Source organism: Barbus barbus (assembly GCF_936440315.1).
Source record: "Barbus barbus genome assembly, chromosome: 22".
In the NCBI taxonomy this organism is placed as follows: Eukaryota; Metazoa; Chordata; class Actinopteri; order Cypriniformes; family Cyprinidae; genus Barbus; species Barbus barbus.
The window spans coordinates 26,894,725-26,915,785 of record NC_136750.1 but is presented as its reverse complement, the minus strand read 5'-3'; the positions used below and the strand labels follow the sequence as shown (position 1 = coordinate 26,915,785).

At 36.2% G+C, this 21,061-nt stretch overlaps 3 protein-coding genes across 7 annotated transcripts in view; 2 read left to right on the top strand and 1 right to left on the bottom strand.

Moving 5' to 3' along the window:
- Positions 1–3,774, top strand: part of c2cd5 (C2 calcium dependent domain containing 5) — a 51,621-nt gene extending 47,847 nt beyond the window's left edge. For 4 of the 5 annotated variants that reach the window (XM_079446504.1, XM_079446502.1, XM_079446501.1 and 1 more), the window contains 3 exons: positions 1,107–1,300; positions 2,564–2,710; positions 2,801–3,074. In XM_079446504.1, the coding sequence (XP_079302630.1) occupies positions 1,107–1,300; positions 2,564–2,710; positions 2,801–2,926 (467 nt within the window). In that variant the 3' untranslated portion in view covers positions 2,927–3,074. Of the gene's footprint in view, positions 1–1,106; positions 1,301–2,563; positions 2,711–2,800; positions 3,075–3,116 lie in introns of those variants that run through there. The other variant, XM_079446503.1, reaches the window with a different exon arrangement.
- A 389-nt stretch (positions 3,775–4,163) lies between these two features.
- Positions 4,164–16,120, top strand: LOC306888060 (lipase maturation factor 2-like). Its single transcript, XM_079446182.1, has 14 exons — positions 4,164–4,349; positions 5,090–5,343; positions 6,559–6,587; positions 7,032–7,222; positions 8,063–8,241; positions 8,326–8,464; positions 9,071–9,205; positions 9,281–9,386; positions 9,470–9,566; positions 11,346–11,528; positions 12,012–12,180; positions 12,301–12,412; positions 13,504–13,612; positions 14,705–16,120. The coding sequence occupies exons 1-14, from the start codon at positions 4,256–4,258 to the stop codon at positions 15,077–15,079; spliced, it is 2,172 nt and encodes a 723-aa protein (XP_079302308.1). The 5' UTR covers positions 4,164–4,255; the 3' UTR covers positions 15,080–16,120.
- A 57-nt stretch (positions 16,121–16,177) lies between these two features.
- On the bottom strand, positions 16,178–19,258 carry LOC306888061 (inositol oxygenase-like). Its single transcript, XM_079446183.1, has 10 exons — positions 19,153–19,258; positions 18,901–18,972; positions 18,715–18,795; positions 18,245–18,407; positions 17,947–18,014; positions 17,745–17,854; positions 17,338–17,405; positions 16,792–16,841; positions 16,568–16,680; positions 16,178–16,435 (listed from the first exon to the last, which is right to left on the bottom strand). Exons 1-10 carry the CDS (start codon positions 19,168–19,170, stop codon positions 16,327–16,329), a joined length of 852 nt encoding a protein of 283 aa, XP_079302309.1. The 5' UTR covers positions 19,171–19,258; the 3' UTR covers positions 16,178–16,326.
- Between the last annotated feature and the right edge of the window lie 1,803 nt (positions 19,259–21,061).

Genomic DNA, 21,061 nt, shown 5'->3' with positions numbered 1-21,061 from the left:
AGTGACATAGTAATTAAAAATTCGACATTTGTCCAGTTATGCTATTATTATTATTAACATTTTATTATTAGTAATACAAATGACTAAGTTATGATTATATTTTTAATATTAACATTTTTATAATTAAAATGTTAAATATTTCATTATGTAGTCATGGTTATTTCTAAATCTGTCCTACTTTATGTTGTTATATTATGTTATGCTCCATTGTGAAATATTTTTTGGAGTAAAATTTCCTTTTTGTGAGTGATGTTTATAAAATACTATAATGGCTTTAGTTTAACAACTTTAGTTTTAGTTATGGAAAAGTTATGGACGTTCATTGCTCAGTGTGAAAGTGTGGAAACCCTGATAACACGTAGGAATAAACAGCCGTATTTGTGTACATATTGTTTTTACTGAAACATGAAAAATGACAAATGGAGACTTCTAAATGTTTTTAAATCAACTTTTTGAATTTTAAATCAGTTCTTTTGAAAAGGGCTTGAACTAATTCATGTAACAGAACTGATTCTAATGTTCAAATCATGATATTGCTTTCATAAAATCATTGCAGTATTCACTATGTTGCTTTATTGTATGCCGTCAACAAAATAATCACAGTAAAATTGTATATATCGCCCAGCCCTAATTGAGTCCACTGACAGATAGTTAGAGCAATGTTTGGGAGCTGCATGCGCATTAGTGCTCTTTAATAATTGTGATGCTGCGTCATGAATGATGTTTTACAGCTTTGAGATTTTGAGCTCTTTCACACTCTTGATGGAAAAAGTGTCCTCCCTCCTCAAAGCTCATCATCCTCTGCTTTATCAAGGCTGACTGAACATGCATGCATTCATTCTTTCTCTCCTCCTCTGTTTCCGTATTTGCATGCTGTTTATTTGCATGGTGCAGTGCTGATGCTTTGCTTTGATCACATGCTGCTGATCTGCAACACACAAATGCACACGTCGTTTTCCCTCGGTCACACTATGTTTGTCTCGTCATATCCGTTGGTCTTGTACAGCGCCCTCTGAAGGCCATGTCTGGTATCTTCCCACCCCCCTCTTTATTTTCTCTCTTCTCTTTCTCTCTACCCCTCTCTCTCGCTCTCTTACTCTCAACAGCATCATCTCTGGAGAAGGCCAGTCCGTTGCCTGAAGGTCGCTCGCGTTCTCTTCGGTCAAATCGTTCCTACTCGGGCAGTTCTGTCGCAGTCGTCAAAATGACCCCGCTTTCTTTCATTCCTGGAGCAAAGATCATCAAATACCTTGGCATCATCAACATGTTCTTCATTAGAGAGACCACCTCACTCAGAGAGGTAGCAGTCTTGCTGTTTATAGACTCATTCAGGTCACGCTCATTAAGACATTTGCTTATTATTATTAATTATAATATACGTATAATAATAATAATACAATTAATGTTAAGTATTTTTATAATATTAATAATGCAATTGAAAATAATAAGATTATAACAGTATAATATTAATAGCAGTAACAATAATAAATATTATTAATTTTGAATATTTTTATATTAATGCTATTAAATAAATATTTCTTGATTAATATTTAAAATGGTTCACAATTATTAATAGTAAAATGATAAATTATTATTATTGGTTTAATATTAATAATATCAAAGTTAATTAACATAGTGTAATGACTTGTTTATAATAAGTATTGTAGTAATATTAAACATTTTTAAAACTGCAGTCCGTAACTTTTTTCTTTGGTTAAAAATTATCCGAAATCAATATTTGAGCAATTACATAACCAGCCAGTGTTCAAAACTATCGCCTTACTTTAGCCCGATTCACAACGGTTTGCTTATAATAATGTTTTCTAATTTAAGTGGTACGGGTAGGTTACGTGGGAAATTCAAACATGGCACTGCGTCGTTACGTCACGTCTGTAAACATAAAGAATGTGTCCTGGCTAGTAGGCTATCGCATGTGAGGATCCTGCAGGTGGAGGATCGTTTAGCATTTTCTCACAGCATCTAGAATAATTAAACTTATCATTTTGATGGCGGTGATTTATAGTAATGCTTTTTTCCTCAGTTGGTCAGAACAAAGGTGGCAGACTTGTTACTTGTTCAGATGCAATATACGGTGAATATTCTTATTTGGGTCATATTTCCAAGACATAGGCTAGAATCTGTGATTGCGAAGTACAGTAAACATCCACACCGGTGCGGTGATTGACAGCTACACATTCACCTCAAAACATTAGATTCATATGCGCTGAAGCCGTGCCGACTCACAACGGAAGATAATTCCGCACCCAGCTGCAATTCCAGGTTTTCAAACAGAGATGGCGACAAAGAGGCAGAACTTACGGACTGCAGCTTTGAATGAATTACAATGATTTACATTGATGAAAATATTGGTAAAAATATTATTTATTATGGTAAGTTGTGCTATTATGAATAATAAAACATTTAAATGGTGCAAAATATTATTGCTTTTAATATAATAATATTAAATATTTTTAATAATAATGTTATTAAAATTATTTAAAAGTAGTAATTCTTTTATATTCTTGGAATTATTATTGTCACATTATTTTTTCTTATGTTTTAGGAGGGAGGTGTGAGTGGGTTTCTGCATACGTTTATTGCTGAAGTATTTGCGATGGTTCGTGCCCATGTCGCTGCTCTTGGAGGAAATGCTGTCGTCTCCTACAGCATGAAGGAGTGTGTGTTCATGGAGAACCCTAACAAGAACCAGGTTAATACATGCACAGTCACGCACACACAGACTCATACACACTCAACCCATCACGTTTGTTCATTCATGCTCATGTTGTGTGCTTTACAGGCGCAGTGCCTAATCAACGTCAGTGGGGACGCTGTTGTTTTCATCCAAGAATCTGAACTGGAGTCGACTTCAGTACAGACACAGTCAGCCACCACACACACCTCCAACGGTGGGGAAGGAACGTGAACTCGCTTACACACACTGACGAATTCTCAAGTAAACGAATCTTAACATGAACCATGCCATTTAAAACAGTGTAATGCTAAATCTACCAAATCTCCAAAAAGAAGTGAAAATCTAGACCACCTTATTGGTTAGTTCTCCAAAGTGTCATATTTTAGACACATTAAATAGCCAATATTTTGTTTTATTTCAGAATGATGTTTTAAAATCCCCTCCATCAGAAGCCTTTCAGAAAGGTCGTCTGCCATGTCTCTATATGTTGGCCATTGTCGTTCACAGTCCATTTTGTCCAAATGTGGCGGAGGCAGCTACCAAATTCAAAAGGTCTACAAAATTCATCTTTGTGTTCGCAAAGAGTTTGTAAATGTGTCAATGACTCTATAAATGGCCATGTTTTGTATTTAAATAAAGGAGTAAACTACTGATGCACTCACATGGACATCCAGTTCAGGATTTTAAATACTGATTTTAAACAAGACACTTCCTGTCATGTCCTACTGATCTCTTTAAAATCATGTCAAATGCTGGAAACATTTGTTTGCTTTCATGTGCCACAATGTATGCTTTTTTTAATCATAATGTTTGGGTCGGACTTCTGCAAGGCCGGTCCAGTTCTCTTGCATGTGCAATGTCAGTTAATCATAGCAAGAAAGAGATATTTTAGGGCAGAGTTGTGTTCACCATGGACTGACACTTGAATGTACAGATGACGGGTCTGGATATGAGGTGGGCGGCTCTGTTCATGTTTTAACTGACTTTTAATACTGTTATTTTGTATATGTGTTTGCCTGAGGACAAATCAAAATTGCACATTAATAAGATATAATTGAATAAACTATTATCGCTCTGGTGTGTTTAGTCCTTGTCAAATTCTTCCCAGTTTTTAATGAACATATAATGGATTTCTCAAGTAAATTTAATTTCTCGTTCTGATCTTAGATGTTATAATTGCAATGAATGAATTTGGTCTGGAATATTGATATGATAATTAAAATATATATATTAGGCAAGTGTACTATGACGGGGGCTTCGCGCATAAATAGTAATTAGGTCATGTTGATTTTTGCTTGTCAACCTTCATAGGTCGGTAGATAAGTGCGCAACCTACTTAATATTCATGAGCCGAGTCTTAAGATAGGTTCGCTCTGTAACGCCTCTTTCCAACGTCTGCCTTTCAGCCAATCAACTTCACGTCCCAGAGCGTGGCGTAATTAATATTCATGAGCCAAGTCTTCGCCTTAGAGGCAGTGCTGTGCATTCAAACCTCCCTGATCTCCATCTTGAGAAGAATCCTACTCCCATCTGTTTCCTTTAGGAGTTTACTGAACGAAAATGGGAGATATAAGGCTGCCGAGGCACATGTTCTTGTGGTGCCTGTCTGCTGTTTATATGTTTGCCTTCGCGTCTCTTTACGTGCAGATTCCAGGTGAGTTTGAAGATTTGTTTAACTTGCATGTTTTGAACTAACAGCACAAGTTCATCAGTGACACATGCAGGAAAACTCTTTTAGACATGCATTTTAAATGGACATGCTCATCTGTGAATACATTAGGTAAGTTAATAGTCTGCAGGATGTTTTTTTCCAGTACTTTCGCGGTTTAGGGAGATGTTACAGTATTTTTATTTTAAAGGACCCATATTTAATGTCTTGCAGAACTGTCTGTGCAAAGCATCTCAGATTAGATCGAGCATGTTGACGCCTGTTCAAAAATATACAGACTGTAAAATCAAAGATGCTATATTAAAATCTGGGAAGTCTGAATATTACAGCTATGTTTTCACTCATAAATGCACAAACATAAACACACACCCACCATTATTTTTTGCATTTATTATAGTATATTGTAATGTTTTTGGCCATATACAGTGGTATACTGTATGTATAGCATATATAAGTAATATTGCATGTATAGCATATGTCATGTTTTCTCACGTTTTTTTATAATGTAATCATTTTTCATAGGTAATCATTTAGTACCATTTATCTGAGACCACATAAACAATCTGGGCCCTGAAACCTGGAAATAAAGTTTTGGGATTCTAAAATCTAAAACTTAAAGTAACACTGTGACAAAATAAATCTAATTTCAGATTGTGCACCATTTTTAGGTCACAAATCAAAACTTATTTTGTGGCACTGACCATGTGATCTCTCTCTGTCTTTAGGCCTGTATGGGAACGAGGGTGTGCTGCCGGGGCGGTGGCAGCTAAGGGTGTCTGGGAAGAGTGTTTTGGAGCAGCTGAAGGATTCTCCCACGCTGCTGTGGTTCGGTCCTCGGCTGGGTTTGGACACGCAGCAGTGCATGGAGCTGCTGAGTCTGACCGGAGCTCTGCTCAGTTTAATGACTCTGGCTCTGCCGGTGCTCAGAGACTGCAGAGTCTTCCTGGTGCTCTGGATACTCTATCTGTCCCTCTACCAGGTACAGACTCAGTTCACACAGTACTGATACCACTAGTGCCCTTTTCACTGGCTTGTGTAATGTATAGAGAACAGGTGGCCTATGGCTGACAGCAAAAAAATTAAAAAATCCCAAAAAACTTCTGGCAAAAAAAAGATTACAAATAAATTAGTATCTGGAAACTCCTTGTACCAGGTTATTAGCTCATGCTGATAATTAAAATAATGACAAAACACTGGCCAACTAATTAGGCCTTATTGATGGCCGCCTTATTTATTTATTTTTACACTTGATATATATATATATAATAATACAGTGCCCTCCAAAAGTATTGGAACAGTAAAGACAAAATTGCTCTGTTGGCTGTGGAGTCAAGACATATGATTAAAAGATGAATATGAGACAAAACTGCAGAATGTCACATTTTATTATTAGCCGTTTTAACACGTATATGTTTTACCAAATAAAAAGAACAGCACTTTTAGAGTTCATCCCACTCATTGATGTGAGCATAAGTATTGGGACCAAACAACAAAGCCATAAGGCAGATATAAAAGATTAAAAGCTATTATTTAGTTGCAGATCCCTTGCGCACAATCACAGCAGTGAATCTGTGACCCATAGACATCACCAGACTCTTGGACTCATCCTTTGAAATGCTTTTCCCAGCCTTTAATGCGGCCAATTCCAATTGTTGCTTGTTTTGGGGAGTTTCTGCCTTTACTCTCCTCTTAAAGAGCACTTTTGTCTTTACCGTTCCAATACTTTTGGAGGGCACTGTGTATATACACAGTATATAAAAATGTTATTTTTACATATTTAAATAATATATTATTATTATTATTTTTATTTTAAATAATTTAGTCTTATTTGCTCTTTAAACTGCATTGTATGTAAAATGTAATTATATTTTTCTTTTTTTACATTACAATAGATATTTTTCTCTAAGCTGTTTTGTATCATTTATAAGATATTATATTATATAGCATCTAATTTAGTAACATACGATATATATAATGCATATATAAAATTGCAACAAAAAAAATTTAATTTTGTCTCATTTGCTTTCTTTAAACTCTGTCATATTATATTTTCAATATATCCAACTTGCTGTTGACCATTACCTAAAAAAAAAAAAATGTGCTAATTTGCCAATAGGTATTACGAATACTACTTATCAAGATTTTAGAAGTTAATGTGGAGGGTACTGACATGTAATGCTTCTTGTTTCTGTAGGTGGGCCAGGTCTTCTTATACTTTCAGTGGTGGGTATTAGATTTTCTGTCAGTGTGTTGCTGGTGCACCACCAGATGTTTTATTGATTCACAAGTTCTTTTTCCCCAAATTCTGTCTGTTATGTAATGGTCTATGGCAGGGGTGGCGAGCTCCGGTCCTGGAGAGCCGCAGCCCTGCAGAGTTCAGCTCCAACCCTCACTTGCCTGTAGATTTCTAGAAACTCTTCAGACCTTGTTTAGCTTGCCTTATTCAGGTGGGTTTGATTAAGGTTGAAGTAAAACTCTGCAGGGCTGCGGCTCTCCAGGACGGATGTTCGCCACCCCTGGTCTATGGCTTTGTTTAACCGCTTTCCAACCATAGCAACAAAACAATCTTAATCTTGAGAGTGTTATTTACAGTAGTCTCATGTCTGTGTTAATGACTTCAGCGCATCAGAAGCCAGAGTTATAATGTGTCAAACTTCTTGATCTCAGGGATAACCTCTTGCTGGAGACAGGCTTCTTGGCCATTCTCATCGCTCCCATGAAAATGCCCTGGTCTTCAAAGGTGTGTCTCCATGACGGCGTGACTTTCTGGCTGGCGCGCTGGCTGTTGTTTCGGCTGATGTTTGTGTCGGGTGTCGTCAAACTGACCAGCCGCTGTCCCACCTGGTGGGGCCTGACCGGTGAGGAATCAGCTGAGATTTGAAGAATATATCGGTGTCCACATGTTCTGGATTTGGTTTAGCATGTATTTAAAACTACTGTTTTTACAGTATGTGAGCACAGTGTAACAAAGTGCCCCACAATGCAGTGCTCTGGAGTTGATTTCTTGTGTAACAAATGAACTGGAAGCAAAATCTATGGTTTGTTGAGTCATCACTTTATAGAAGTGCTAAGAATTAAAAAATTTTTGTCTAACAGTAGATTAAAAATATATTTCACCCTCAAAGATGTGACAACAATGAAATACAATACAATCTCTATATAATCATCATTATTATTATTAATGTTTATATGCTTTGAGTTTTTTTAATAAAAGGTAGGATTGTTTTTTTTTATGTAATATTTTTTTTTTGAAGATTAATTACATTTAGTTTGTTTCCTTTCCATTTTAATTTCCATAATTAAATAGTATGTTAATTCTAAGACCTATTGGTAATCCTAAATTTTTGGGTAAATGATGTCTCTCCTCTGGAATTTAAAGTGAACTTTATTTACCTATTTAGTTATTCTTTTCATTTTGTTTGTATTTATTTTCAGGAGAATATGTATATTTACTTATTTTACATTTACTTATTTATCCAAAGCGACTTATTGCATTCAAGATACACATTTGATCAGTTCTTCCAAGCTTCCCCTGGTAGTCGAACCCATGACCTTGTTGTTGAGCTAAGAAATGGCGATGGAAGTTTTGACAGTGTTTCCACTATGCCTATTGATTTTTATTGTCTGAAAATAAAAATACAAATCAAATTATTCATGTCAGTTCACTGTCAAACACTACATTGTTATTTTCTCATCAGCTTTGACCTATCACTATGAGACCCAGTGTATACCGACCCCGCTGGCCTGGTTCGCTCATCAGCTGCCGGTGTGGTTCCAGAAGCTCAGTGTGGTGGGAACGTTTGTTATCGAGATCGCCGTTCCCTTCATTTTCTTCAGCCCCATACGAAGACACAGACTTGCCGCCTTCTACATGCAGGTGAGCGAGTATGCATGTGTTTGATCAGAAATTGAGAGGCTCCCATGAGTTTATGCATCAATGTAACATTTTGGTGGTTTACAGGTCCTGGTTCAGTTGTCGATCATCCTGTCTGGAAATTATAACTTCTTTAATATTCTCACCATCACCCTGTGCCTGTCGCTGCTGGATGACCAACACGTGAACTTCTGGCTCCGAAGACCCACGCCAAAGACCGAGAGCAGTATGGACACACTTAAGATGTTTTTGAAAGAAGTCTCTTATGCTCACCAAGGCTGCATTTATTTGTTCAAAAATACAGTAAAAACAGTAATATTGTGAAATATTTATTAATCGTGATTAATCGCATCCAAAATAAGAGTTTTTATTTACATTATCTATGTGTGTGAACTGTGTATATTTATGTGTATATATAAAGACACACACACACAGCATATATTTTGAAAATATGTACATGTATATATTTATATAAATTATATCATATTTAATATATAAACGTAACATATTTCTTAAATACATGCACACACATTGTAATTGTAACTTATTACAATTTAAAAACAGTTTTCTATTTGAATATATTTTAAAATGTAATTTATTCCTGTGATACAAAGCTGAAATTTAAGTATCATTACTCCAGTCTTCAGTGTCCTTCAGAAATCATTTTAATATGCTAAGTTGCTGCTCAATAAACAATGCTTATATTTATTGTGCTGCTTCATATTTTTGTCTTTGTGATTTGCCGTTTTCAAATACTACATGAACAATGTATGTGCCCTGTTAGGACAAGATGTGAAAAAAAAAAAAGCCTTATTTTATTGTTGTTTTCCAGCATCATTGCAGACTCTGTTCTCTGGTCTGGCTGTGATGTTAGAGATTGGGACATACGGTCTGCTTGGCTACTGGACAGTCAAATACTTTGACCTGCAGGTGGACTGGGAAAACCAAAGCATCTTGTCCAAAACAGGTGAAGCTCTCGACAATACCTGATTGAGTTCAGTTCTTGTTCAGTATGATTTAACTCGGTGTTCCTGTTCCTCAGCATTTACGTATTTTGAGTTCAACGGCTTTCTGAAGACGGTCACAGTGCCCAGTATCTGGATTGGCGTGCTGTCTCTCACATGGGAGATCATTTCCTCCATGTTTAAGTGAGTGATGTGGGTTATGTATGATGGTTTTTGCTCAGTATGTCCATTAGTTAGCATCCTGGTAGAACATGTTTCTGTTTCAGGTGTGCGTGTGTGAGAGGAGTGTTGTGGCGTCTCTGGAGCACAATCCAGTGGGCAGTTATGGCTCTGGCTACAGTCTCCATGTTTGCCATCAGTCTGGTCAGTAAACTTCTTGTCTGTGCTATTTTAGGATCTTTTAATAGTATTTATAATTTTTTTTTTTTTTTTTTTTTTCTGTTTTCATTAAAGTTGTCATTTTTGTTTTTAGTGGTTTTTTTATTTTATATATATTAAGTTTCTATTAATATTATTTTCAGCTTTAGTATTTCAACATAAACTAAATGAAAATTCTAAATTCGAGAAATGTTTAATGTTTTATTATTTCACTATAACTATATCAATATCAGGATCAGAATTGGCTTTATTGCCAGGTATGTTTGCACATACGAGGAATCTGTTTTAGTGACAGTAGCGCCACAGTGCGACCGAATGACAGCGACAGGACACAGATAGTTAAAAAAAATGTACAATATACAAAATAGACAATTTAGTATGTACAGGTATGTTTGGTGCAAATTTGAAATGTAATACGTTTGTGTGTTAAAAAATAAAAAGTATGATATTGTTAAGAGTTCAAATGTTCATGAGATGGATTGCATGAGGGAAGAAACTGTTCCTATGTCTGTCCGTTTTGGTGCTCACGAGCTCTGTAGCGTTGACCAGACGGCAACAGATCAAAGAGGGAGTGTGCTGGATGTGAGGGGTCCAGAGTGATTTTACCAGCCCTTTGGATAAATCCAAGGTTGCGAGTTCGAGTCTCAGGCCGGCAGGAATTGTAGGTGGGGGGAGTGAATGTCCAGCGCTCTCTCCACCCTCAATACCACGACTGAGGGGCCCTTGAGCAAGACACCGAACCCCCAACTGCTCCCTGGGCGCCGCAGCATAAATGGCTGCCCACTGCTGTGTGTGTGCACTTTGGATGGGATAAATGCAGAGCACGAATTCCGAGTATGGACCTTTTTGACAATAGAGTCTGGATGAGTCTATATGACACTATAACAGCACCTGTTCATCCCAAAATAAAAAAAAAATGTCAGAATTTTTGTTACCTGTATGCTGTTCCAAACCTGTCTGAGGAGTTAAATAGCTGAATTAATAATCAAAGTAGTCCATACATCTTTGAAGTCTCCATATTTCAAGTTTTCTCAAACTGTACAGTAGCTTTTATGATGAACTGAAATACATTTCTGCAGTCTGTAACTTTTTTGTTTAAAAATGATCTGAAATAAATTTTTGAGCAAGTACATAAGCCAGTGTTCAAAATCTCCTTTAGCCTGATTCACAACGGTTAGATTATAATAATGTTTTCTAATCTGAGTGGTACGGGTAGGAATTTGTGGTAAATTTGCAGGATTTAATGTTTTTTTTCCTCAGTTGGTCAGAACAAAAGTGGCAGACTTGTTACTCGTTCAGATGACAACATCCAGTAAAATTATTGTTTGGGTCATATATTCAAAGACGTAGGCTAGAATCTGTGATTCCTAAGTACAGTATCTACACCGGTGCGGTGACTGACAGCCACACATTCACCTCTAAACATTAGATTAATCCGTGCTGGAACCATGCCGGTGCACAATCCATGTAAAAAAGAGAATTCCGCAAATAACTGCAATTGCAGGTTTCAAACAGAGATGGAGACAAAGTAATTTTTAATCATAAGCAAAACTTATGGACTGCAGCTTTAAGTAATTTAATACTGAAAATCTTGCCTTCTGCATTTTTTTTTTTTTCTAATCAAAATTTAATCTAATCCACGTTCAATACACGAGTACTTCATTGTGTATTTCAAGTGTAGTGCACTGAAATTTATTTTTTTATATGTGCTGTCCCTTTAAGTTATTTAAAAATAATGACTCTAATAATGAAGCGTGTGTGCAGGTTCCCTACACCTACTTTGAGTATGATGCACACAGTAAACTCTGGCCTGGCGTCCGGACGGCGTTTGAGCTGACTGACCGTTACCAGCTGGTCAACTCGTATGGATTGTTCCGGAGGATGACTGGCGTCGGAGGCCGTCCAGAAGTGGTCATTGAGGGCAGTATGGATCGCAACACATGGACGGTCAGTTTACTAGTATTTGAGCAAGTGCGTAGTGTCCGAATTACATTTAATTGTATGTGAAGGAGAGACTTCATGAAGAATATGAAATTATACCAAAAGTAGCCTAAAAGGTCAATAGTAAGGTCTAGTAACTGAAGAGTTGAATGAATGAAAATAAAATATCATTTTACCATGTATGTAGATTCGCTGCAGTATGGAGCCCCCAAATTGCAAAAATATTAACAATTTTTCAAAAGAATGTATCTACATGCACCAGCTTCAGCATGTCAAGGTGAAGTTAAATTAAAACTAGCTACAATTACATGCACACAAATAATCTGTTAGTAATTTAACTGATGGCTCTGTAGGATTGAAGAACTTTCAGAATCTAAAATCGGATTGGATTTATATGGATTGAAAAAAATGTGTCCATGGAAACATTTCTACTGTAACTCTAAATATATATGATTGTGTTCATTGTTTGGTGTTTTTATATTTTTGCAGGAGATCGAGTTCATGTATAAGCCTGGGAACATGAGCGCAGCGCCCCCTGTGGTGGCTCCGCACCAGCCCAGGCTGGACTGGCAGATGTGGTTCGCTGCTCTGGGGCCGCACACAGAGAGCCCCTGGTTCAGCAGCCTCTTACACAAACTCCTGCAGGGCAAACGAGACGGTGAGACGAAATGTGTTTGCTTTGCATGCATGAGATCTAAATGCATCCAGTGCATCAGTCTGAACAAGATGCAGAGTTTTATACAATACTGTGTAAATATTCCATATGTGTGTTGAGCAGTGATCAGACTCATTCAGACAGATGAGTCTCAGTATCCGTTCAGCAAACAGCCTCCTGCGTACCTCCGAGCTCATCGCTACAAATACTGGTTCAGCGAGCCCAAAGAGGACGGGTGAGAGCACACCTATTTTATTTTATTTATACATTTTGTTTTAAAGGAAAAATGTTGCCTTGGCAACTGGCAGAAATAAAATAAATTTTTTTTTGTTTTTATTTTTTAGTTAATGTTTATTTTTATTTATTAGTTTTAAAGGTGGGTTAAGCGATTTCTGGAACCCAATGTTGATATTTTAAATCATCAAAGCAAACACGCCCCTACCCCAAAAGGGTCTCTCCCCTATTTTGATAGCTCCGCCCCACACATACGTAGCCGACGCAACCCAGGCAGCGATTAGTTTTGTGAAACAAAGCAAAACCAATGTTACACCGTGTCTGACACGAGCGGCGCGACAAAATACTATAGAAGTCATTATAATCAGTGACGCTTTCTGCACTGGATGCTGCGCGGCGCGACAAATCTCTGACCGAAAACTGCTGCCGCATTCTATTTATGATGTGCTGACACAAATTTCAAATGATTTTCAACAGTTGCTTTGTCGCGTCCAATGTAGGCAGACTTTAGCTGTTGCGGCGCGGTGCGTCCGGTGTAGACACGGTGTTACTCCCCTATCGAGAAGAAACAAAGCAACCTTGGCATCCGATCGCAGGCCTTCCGCTCGAGTTCTCTCCAGCGCTGGAAAGCTTATCCGATATTTACACGGGTCCTACTTCTTCTCTTATCGTTCCGCAGACGTTTTCAGCTTTTGTTTTTTATTCGCCATCTCTATCTTTCTGTCGCTCGGCTGTTCACTGAGCGCTCTCTCGTCCACATCAAGAGTAGACACGCCCCTTACTGCTGATTGGCTACGAGTTTGTTTTGGTTCTCAACCCCAAATCAGTTTTCTAAAGCGTTTTTGAAAAATTACATACCTCACCTTTAATGTATTTAGTTTAAATTATTTTAGCACTTCAACTTCTCTCAAAGGAGAATTTTTTTTTTATATACATTTTTAATAAATTTATTTTATTTTTTTTGTTAAACATTTACTTTATTTTATAAACATTTATTTTAATTCAAGTAATATTTTTATAGGGTTAATGTCTAGCCTCATTGGTTGCATTTTCTGTCTTCATGACTTGGTCATATTGGATGTGTGTGTTTAGGTCATATCCCCAGCGATGGTGGAGACGCGTGTACGTGGAAGAGTTCTATCCCATGGTGCACCTTGGTGACTCTTACCTTGAACAGATGCTGGTTAAACATGGTTTGAAGGTAAGAAACAAGTCTGCTGTCAAAAGTGAAAGTGTAATTAAATTGGGACACATTTTGAATTTCGATAACCTCACAGGAAAACTAACAGACCTAAAGTTCACCGTCTGTTATCTGCAGGATAGTTTGATTCAATAAACAGTGTTTTTGAATCATTTGCATTGAACTTGCTCAAAGCAAAGATAAATACAGACATATTTTATAGGTGACATCAGGAGACACGGTGTTTGTATTATTTATAGAGAGGTGATATAATGAGGACGAATAAAAATGAAACTGTCATTAAAATATTGTGTTTGTACAAAAATCATGCCAATTTAATGCTTTGTAATATTTTTTAAATAAACATGCACTGGTATAAGTGTTGGTATTTACAAAGATTTAACTGTTTTACGAGCGTTATAGCTTTATATTGTAGTACCTCACAATTTAAAATAAAATTAATTTTATCTTCAGTCTGTATATGAAAATAGGGCTACACAATTTGGGAAATGACAACCAAAATTGTGATTTAAAAAAAAAAAAGTTTTGCTGCTTTCACTATGTCTCTCCCATGTCGTTATGGCTATGAATTATTTAAAAACAAAATATGAATAATAATCATATAAACATTACTAAAAAATAAGAAATATTACTAATGTAATATTTCACTGTAAAAACGAAGAGTATTTTAAAAATATATTTTAATAAATTAAATCATTACATTGCGATTTTAGTTTTAATTTCTTTTTTCAATTAATCGTGCAGCCTTATATGAATACATAAGATAATGAATACATAAAAACAATGTTTTTCGTTGTTGATGACACGAATTGCTATGAATTGAATGTATTTTACATCAGGACTTGAAAACAAGATAATTTATTTAATACATTTTTTGAAGATTTTTTTTTTAAATGTCATTACTATCCATTGCTATGATGTTTTTGATGTTCCTATTAGCCGAAGTCAAGAGAGTTGACCCTCAAATACTGTATTTATGTTTTGGCCTTGCTCTCTCCTTTTCACTCGCATTCATGTGTTGATTAACAAAGATTTAATGATCTTGATTTTTGTTTTAAATCTCATCTGCGTCTCTTTCTTTTTGTTGATCAGGATAAGGCTCCTCCGAGGCGCAGCTCGAATGCTTGGCTGCCACGGTTATTGCATCATATTGGAGAACATGCCCGTGAGATGCCAGCTCCTCTTCTGCTCTGGACTCTCTTCAGCTCGGCTGCGACCGCGTGTCTCCTCAACTCTCTGCGATCACGTGCACATCACCAGCAGCACGAATGGCTTCAGAACAAACACGCAGATAAACAGGCCGCAACACGCTCCAATGTGGCGCAGGAGGACGAGAAGAAACATGAGGAGGATGCAAAACATGATGCAGAGGAAGAGGGAAAAGAGCAGGAAGAAGATGCAACAAGTGAAGAAGAACAGGAAGGAGGAATTGAAGAGGAAGTGAACAGCTTCAGGAAAAGGAAGTGAGGTTTTTTTTGATCGTCTGAGGACTTTAATTCCAGCTCAGGGTAATAACATCTACCACAAAACACCAGCACTTCCACCCTTGTTGTGTCAAAACATTGACTTTTCTCTGTTTTCACAGGCAGGTTTGAGAGATGTAGGCAGTGTAGTGACGCATTCATGTATCCCAGTAGTGTCCTGGATTTACCTTCCAGTTTAGTTCAACTAAAACCCGATTGAAGGGTCACACTGCAACACAAGGGGTTTTGTTGTATGGTCTTCGATTGCTTTGACAGGTAAATGCAAAACAAGGTAAGTTATTGTTTTCCCAGTGTGCACTAACTGCTACATACCATATTAATAAAAGCCAGGATGTCTTCCACCATGAGAACTAAAAATAACTGTAAAACACTGAATATTTAAATGCACATACTGGACCTCATTAAACAGAAGTGGGATTTATGTTAAAATCAATCTTACATAAATTACACTTTGAATCGAATGCAACAAAATACCAAAAACAGCACTTGTGAATTTAGACAAACATTCATTGTTTTATGAACGAAGCCCAGTATGTGCAGTACCTTACAGTATACCAAGAGTATCAGAAAATGACATTTTCCACTTCGACTGTCATGTTGTGTAGGTGGTGTTATATGACAGGAAATGGTTTATTGGACTGTAACTGGTTATGGTCTTTTGATTTGTGTATTGTAATATCATATTTGACCACTGAGATGTACAGCATGTTTATTGTGTTAATATAAGTGAAGATGCATCAAAAAACACTCAGCTTTAATGTTTTGTAATATTTTTAATAAACATAGAAAAATATACACTGGCACAAGCACCATTATTTATATTTTTCAAAGACATTTACATTTTAAAGTACAATTTATTTTATCTTTTTGATGTAATCTAATATAGCATTAACAATGAATATATACAATAAAGTTTTGGATATTAATAATTAATATTTCTTTTTGTTTGACTTTTTAGGAAGGTATAGGTATTTGAATTGATTCCCACAGTTTATTGTACATGAAGAAATTAAAAACTTATTTTATTCATACCATGTTCACTTTTATTTTATTTTATTTTATTTTGCTTTTTATTTTTATTTTATTTTATGAAGAAAATTCCAAAGTGCCAAGATGTTAGATGAAGTTTTTTCACCCATTTTTATTGCCCACAAAACAAAAACTATAACTATACATGATTTGAGGTGTCATGTTTGAAATAGGACAGATTTGTAGAATTGTAGTACACGTTCACCAGCGCAGTATCCCGGGGCAGTACTTATCAATGAGAGACTGATAATACGGCCTCAGACTCTCCACGTCCGGTAGTTCAGTGCTCTTGGTGTACAAATCAAACTTGCTGTCAGAGGAAAGACAAACAGACGCACGTTTTTGATCAGTGAGAGGTGAGACCTTCAGTATGTGGGTCACACTCGCACAGCAGAATAAACGGACACACAAACGAGCTCTCATTGAGAAACTCATGACTTACTTAAACTCTTTGACCCAGGGCAGCATCTGCAGGTCTTTCTCGTTGCATAAGTGCATGTAGTCTCCGTTTGAATGCCAGGGGTAGAAGGAGTGGAAGCGGATCATGTAAAGACCCTGGCAGAAGAAAGTGTTTGATAGTCTTTTAAAGCATGAATCACGAAGTCATATTGTTTGTGTATGTGTGTTTATATTTGTTTGCTTTTCAGGTGAGCTCTGTGGCATTACCTCCTCAGGGATGGTGCATTTGTTGAACTTCATTACCCGGTATAGATACTCTAGAATAGAGCGAGAAGAATTATCATTAGTCACTTCAACAGCAAATTCACTAGCGTTCAACAGTTTGAGGTCTGTAAGAATTTTTTTTTGAACAAAGAAACAGTAAGAACATTCTATTTTAATATGTAATGTATTCCTGTGATGCAAAGCTGAATTTTCAGCATTAGTCTTCAGTGTCACGTGATGCTTCAGAAATCATTCTAATATGCTGATTTGCTGCTCAAGAAACATTTCTTATTATTATCAATGTTAAAAACAGTTGTTCTGCTTAATATTTTTGTGGAAACCGTAATACATTTTTCAGGATTGATGAATAGAAAGCTCAAAATAACAGCATTTATTTGAAATCAACATTTTAAATGTCTTTTACTTTCCCTTTTGACACTATTTAAAATGAGTAATTCTTTCAACTGACCTCAAACATTTGAACGATAGTATGTTTCACAGTGAGACATTAGATGTAACGTCATAACGTGTGCAAACGTGATCACTCACCATCATGTCCCCAAGACATCAGGATGTTATCAAGTCCACATTGTGGTTCATAAATCCCAAATTCTGTGCTGCAATGAAAAACATGCCAAAACCATCAGGTAGAAACACATTTTTACATTTTAGATCATTTAAAAATAAAATCTGAATATCAGATGGGGAGGAAAAAATTCAAATTAGAAATGTTGCCTTTGCAACTAAATGAAATAAAATGTTTAATCTGAAGTATTAAAATGACCAGACCTGACATTAACATAAATTAAAGTTAAGATAAATGTTTTTTAAAGATCCCAAAGCTGAAAATAGAATAAAAATTAATTTAATATTAAAATGACTATAAGTTATTATACACTATAATAGTATTTGAATAAGACTGTTTTGTGATGTAGAAGACGGAAGTGGTGCAGTACTTGAGTGCGGGGTTCTTCCCATCCGGATTGCCTTCAAATGTTGAGTTTCTGAACACTATTGAATTCTGAAACTTGCATCCAACTGGGAATGTATCTCCAACTACAGCCCACTTAAACACACACAGTAGCATTCTATATATTATTTATCACGGGACAGCTGTCGTAGGTTTTTACACTGTGATTGGATGTTTTTGTCTCTCACCTGCGGCTCCTCATACAGGGCCATGATTTTACCTATGTCATGGATCAGACCGACTAGCTGGAACCAATCTGGAGAGAAGTTATTTTAAATTCAGTTGACCATTTGACCAAATATAAATATGCACAAAAAGCTTTTACATTTAGAAATGGATTTCAGTCCTGAAAGAAGGCCTGCAGGTTTGGACATATTGATCAGAAACTTCACAAAAACAACTTCAGGTATGTGTTGTTGTAAAACACAGTCTTATCTAAGTACACTAAGGCGACGTCTGTGACCTTTGTCCCTGCTGATCTCTCACCTTTATCAGGATGCTCTTTGCGGATTCCCTCGGCGGTCTGGAATGCATGGAAAGAGTTTGGGAAGTCAACATCAGGGTCGGATTCATCAACAAGCTCGTCCAGGGAATCGATGTTCTCCATCATTCTCATGCTGAAGTGATTGCAGTTCGCCCATTCTAGGTGCTGAAGGTCAGAGGTGAGAGGTCATGTTCAGTGTTTGTGTTTGTCATTTATCTGGGTCATCACATAGGGACCAAATTTTAACTCCAAAGAAACACGTCAAGTTAAACAGTAGAATAAACTTTACTAGGCAAGAAAAGCTTGCAATATATGATTATGTGCTGTGTAACTGGTCCAGAATTGATGCATTTCCTTTAGTAATAATTGAGATTCTGAATTTTAGCATTTATATTTTATCAGTTGTTAGCACAGGCCTGTTACCCAAACGGAGATGCTTATTTTATTTAGCTTATTTTATTATTTTACCAACCTTCTGTTTGACAAAGTCCAGCGTTTGGTACGTGTGCATCAGCTTGTATGTATTAAACACACGGTCATAGAGAGCTCCACTCTGTGTTAGACATGTACACACATCAAAATAGAAATAAGACGGTTGTATTAAAAGGAATGATACAAGAAAATATGAATTAAGAATATGCATAATTCCAAGTTTTACCTCAAAGTTCCTGAATTCTGATTGGTCTTTCTCATTACTATCAGGGCGATATGCCAGAGAGGGATCCGGACCCTAGTAGTTAGAGTTTGTGTTTAAGAGATACAACTAATAAGACTTAGTCTACCAATTTTCTGCATTGCCATATAATCAAAAATGGTTATTCATATATAATAGCTATAATTCTGCTTTACGCACCGTTGAGGAAATTATGAATCATGCATGTAAATAATTGTCTGAATGTCAGGTACATACCAGGTTCACCACCCTCATGATTCAGCTGAGAGTGTGTTGTTGAGGATGAAGGAGGATGTTGTGTGTTTGGCGTCTCGGACTGCTCTATTTATCAGTGCTGTGCGTGTGGGGTCTCTGAACTGTAGTGGGAAAAACTAGTAACACTTTAACTTTCTCCACTTTGCTTTCTCTCTGAAGCTTCCAGGGGGCCGTCGGTGTGCGTAAAGGTGTGTTTGAGTGCTCAATACTGGGATATCTTGGCCCAAATACAGTCTGGTTCACTGGACACACTGTACATTACAGTGACTAAAGGATTTTAGTTTAATAGTAATTTAGAGGGAATTATTTAATTAATTAATTTAGAGTGTGAATGGCTATATACTTCATTACTATACACCATTATATTCATACATTTGTTTTAATGTGCTTTTTTTCGTCTTTTTTGTAGGTTTTACTTTTTATCTTTATTTTAATAGTATTTTTCATACCAATCAACACAGTAAAGTATGTTTTGTTAATTTCTGAATAACATTAACTTCCCTAAAGAATACGATTCTTCTTGATTTTACTGATTACGATCAGTTTTTCTTTTCTTTTTTTACTTTAATGCTTATTTAAAGAGTCTTATTTTAGATCATATCTTAACTGTTTTATTTGTGCTTTACAAGAACGTTCAGAACCTTCAGATTGGTTTCATGATAACAGTGATTCTTTGAATTTGACTTTGTAAATAGTGCGCTGTCTGTCAGTCTCTGGTGCCAAAAAGCACAACAGCACATTTTGGGGAATTGTAATGATAAGTCTGTCTCTGTTTGTTTCTATGCAGAGTTGATGTAAAGTCTAGTGTGTGTCCTTTTATGTACAGTAGGTTACACCCCTAATTTTTATTGGCTGATAGTTTGGGGGTGAGTCTGTGATGTATGTGGTCTAGAGCACATCTACAACATTCCTTTTGTTTCATCATCTTTGGCAGGATTTTTGTTGACATGTTTGGTTATAGTTATAGAATGTTATTATTAAATGGATACTATACACCATCTGCCTCTCAAAGCATATTTTTCTATTAATGGCCATTCAAAATATTCAAACTGCAGTTTTTCATTATATTATAGTAGATGTTTATTTGAGAATAACTCAGCAGCAAAAGTTGACGCAACCAATCCAGTGTATTATAACATATATAATGTATTCATATTTTTTTGTGTAACTTTGTAACTTTTTGTGTAATGTTTCAGGTCTGCAGCCATCAGGTGGCAGTCTGACCTAAAACTCTCCTGAATGGATGTCACACAAGGAGAATGTTGTAAGAAGTTTCCATTGAGGTCAGAGAGACATGTGACTAAATAATGTCTTTTATAAGCCTTGCTTCCAGTAAGTAAAAAGCACTATATGTCAAATTAATAGCAGGCTATCTGAAATTCAGTATTAGTACAGTAACAATAGGCAACAATGCCCAGATTGCTTACTAAATAATACTTTCATTTAGCAAAGATGCATTTATTTTATGTAAATACATTTATAGTCTTACAGATTTCTATTTCAAATAAATGCTGTATTTTTTATTAATCAAAGAATCCTGAAAAAGTATCATGGGTTCCACAAAAATGTTAAGTTGCACAACTGTTTTTTTTTTCAGCATTGAGAATAATAGGTAATGTTTCTTGAGCAGCAAATCAGCATATTACAATGATTTCTGAAGGATCATGTGACACTGAAGACTGGAGTGATGATGCTGAAAATTCAGCTTTTGCATCACAGGAATAAGTTATATTTTAAAATATATTCAAACCATATTTAATAATACTTCTGTTTTATTGTATATTTGCTCAAATAAATGCAGCCTGGTGAGCAGAAGGGACTTCTTTCACAAACATTCAAAAATCTTTCCACCCCCAAACTTTTGGTAGTGAATGGCAGTGCAACTATTTAT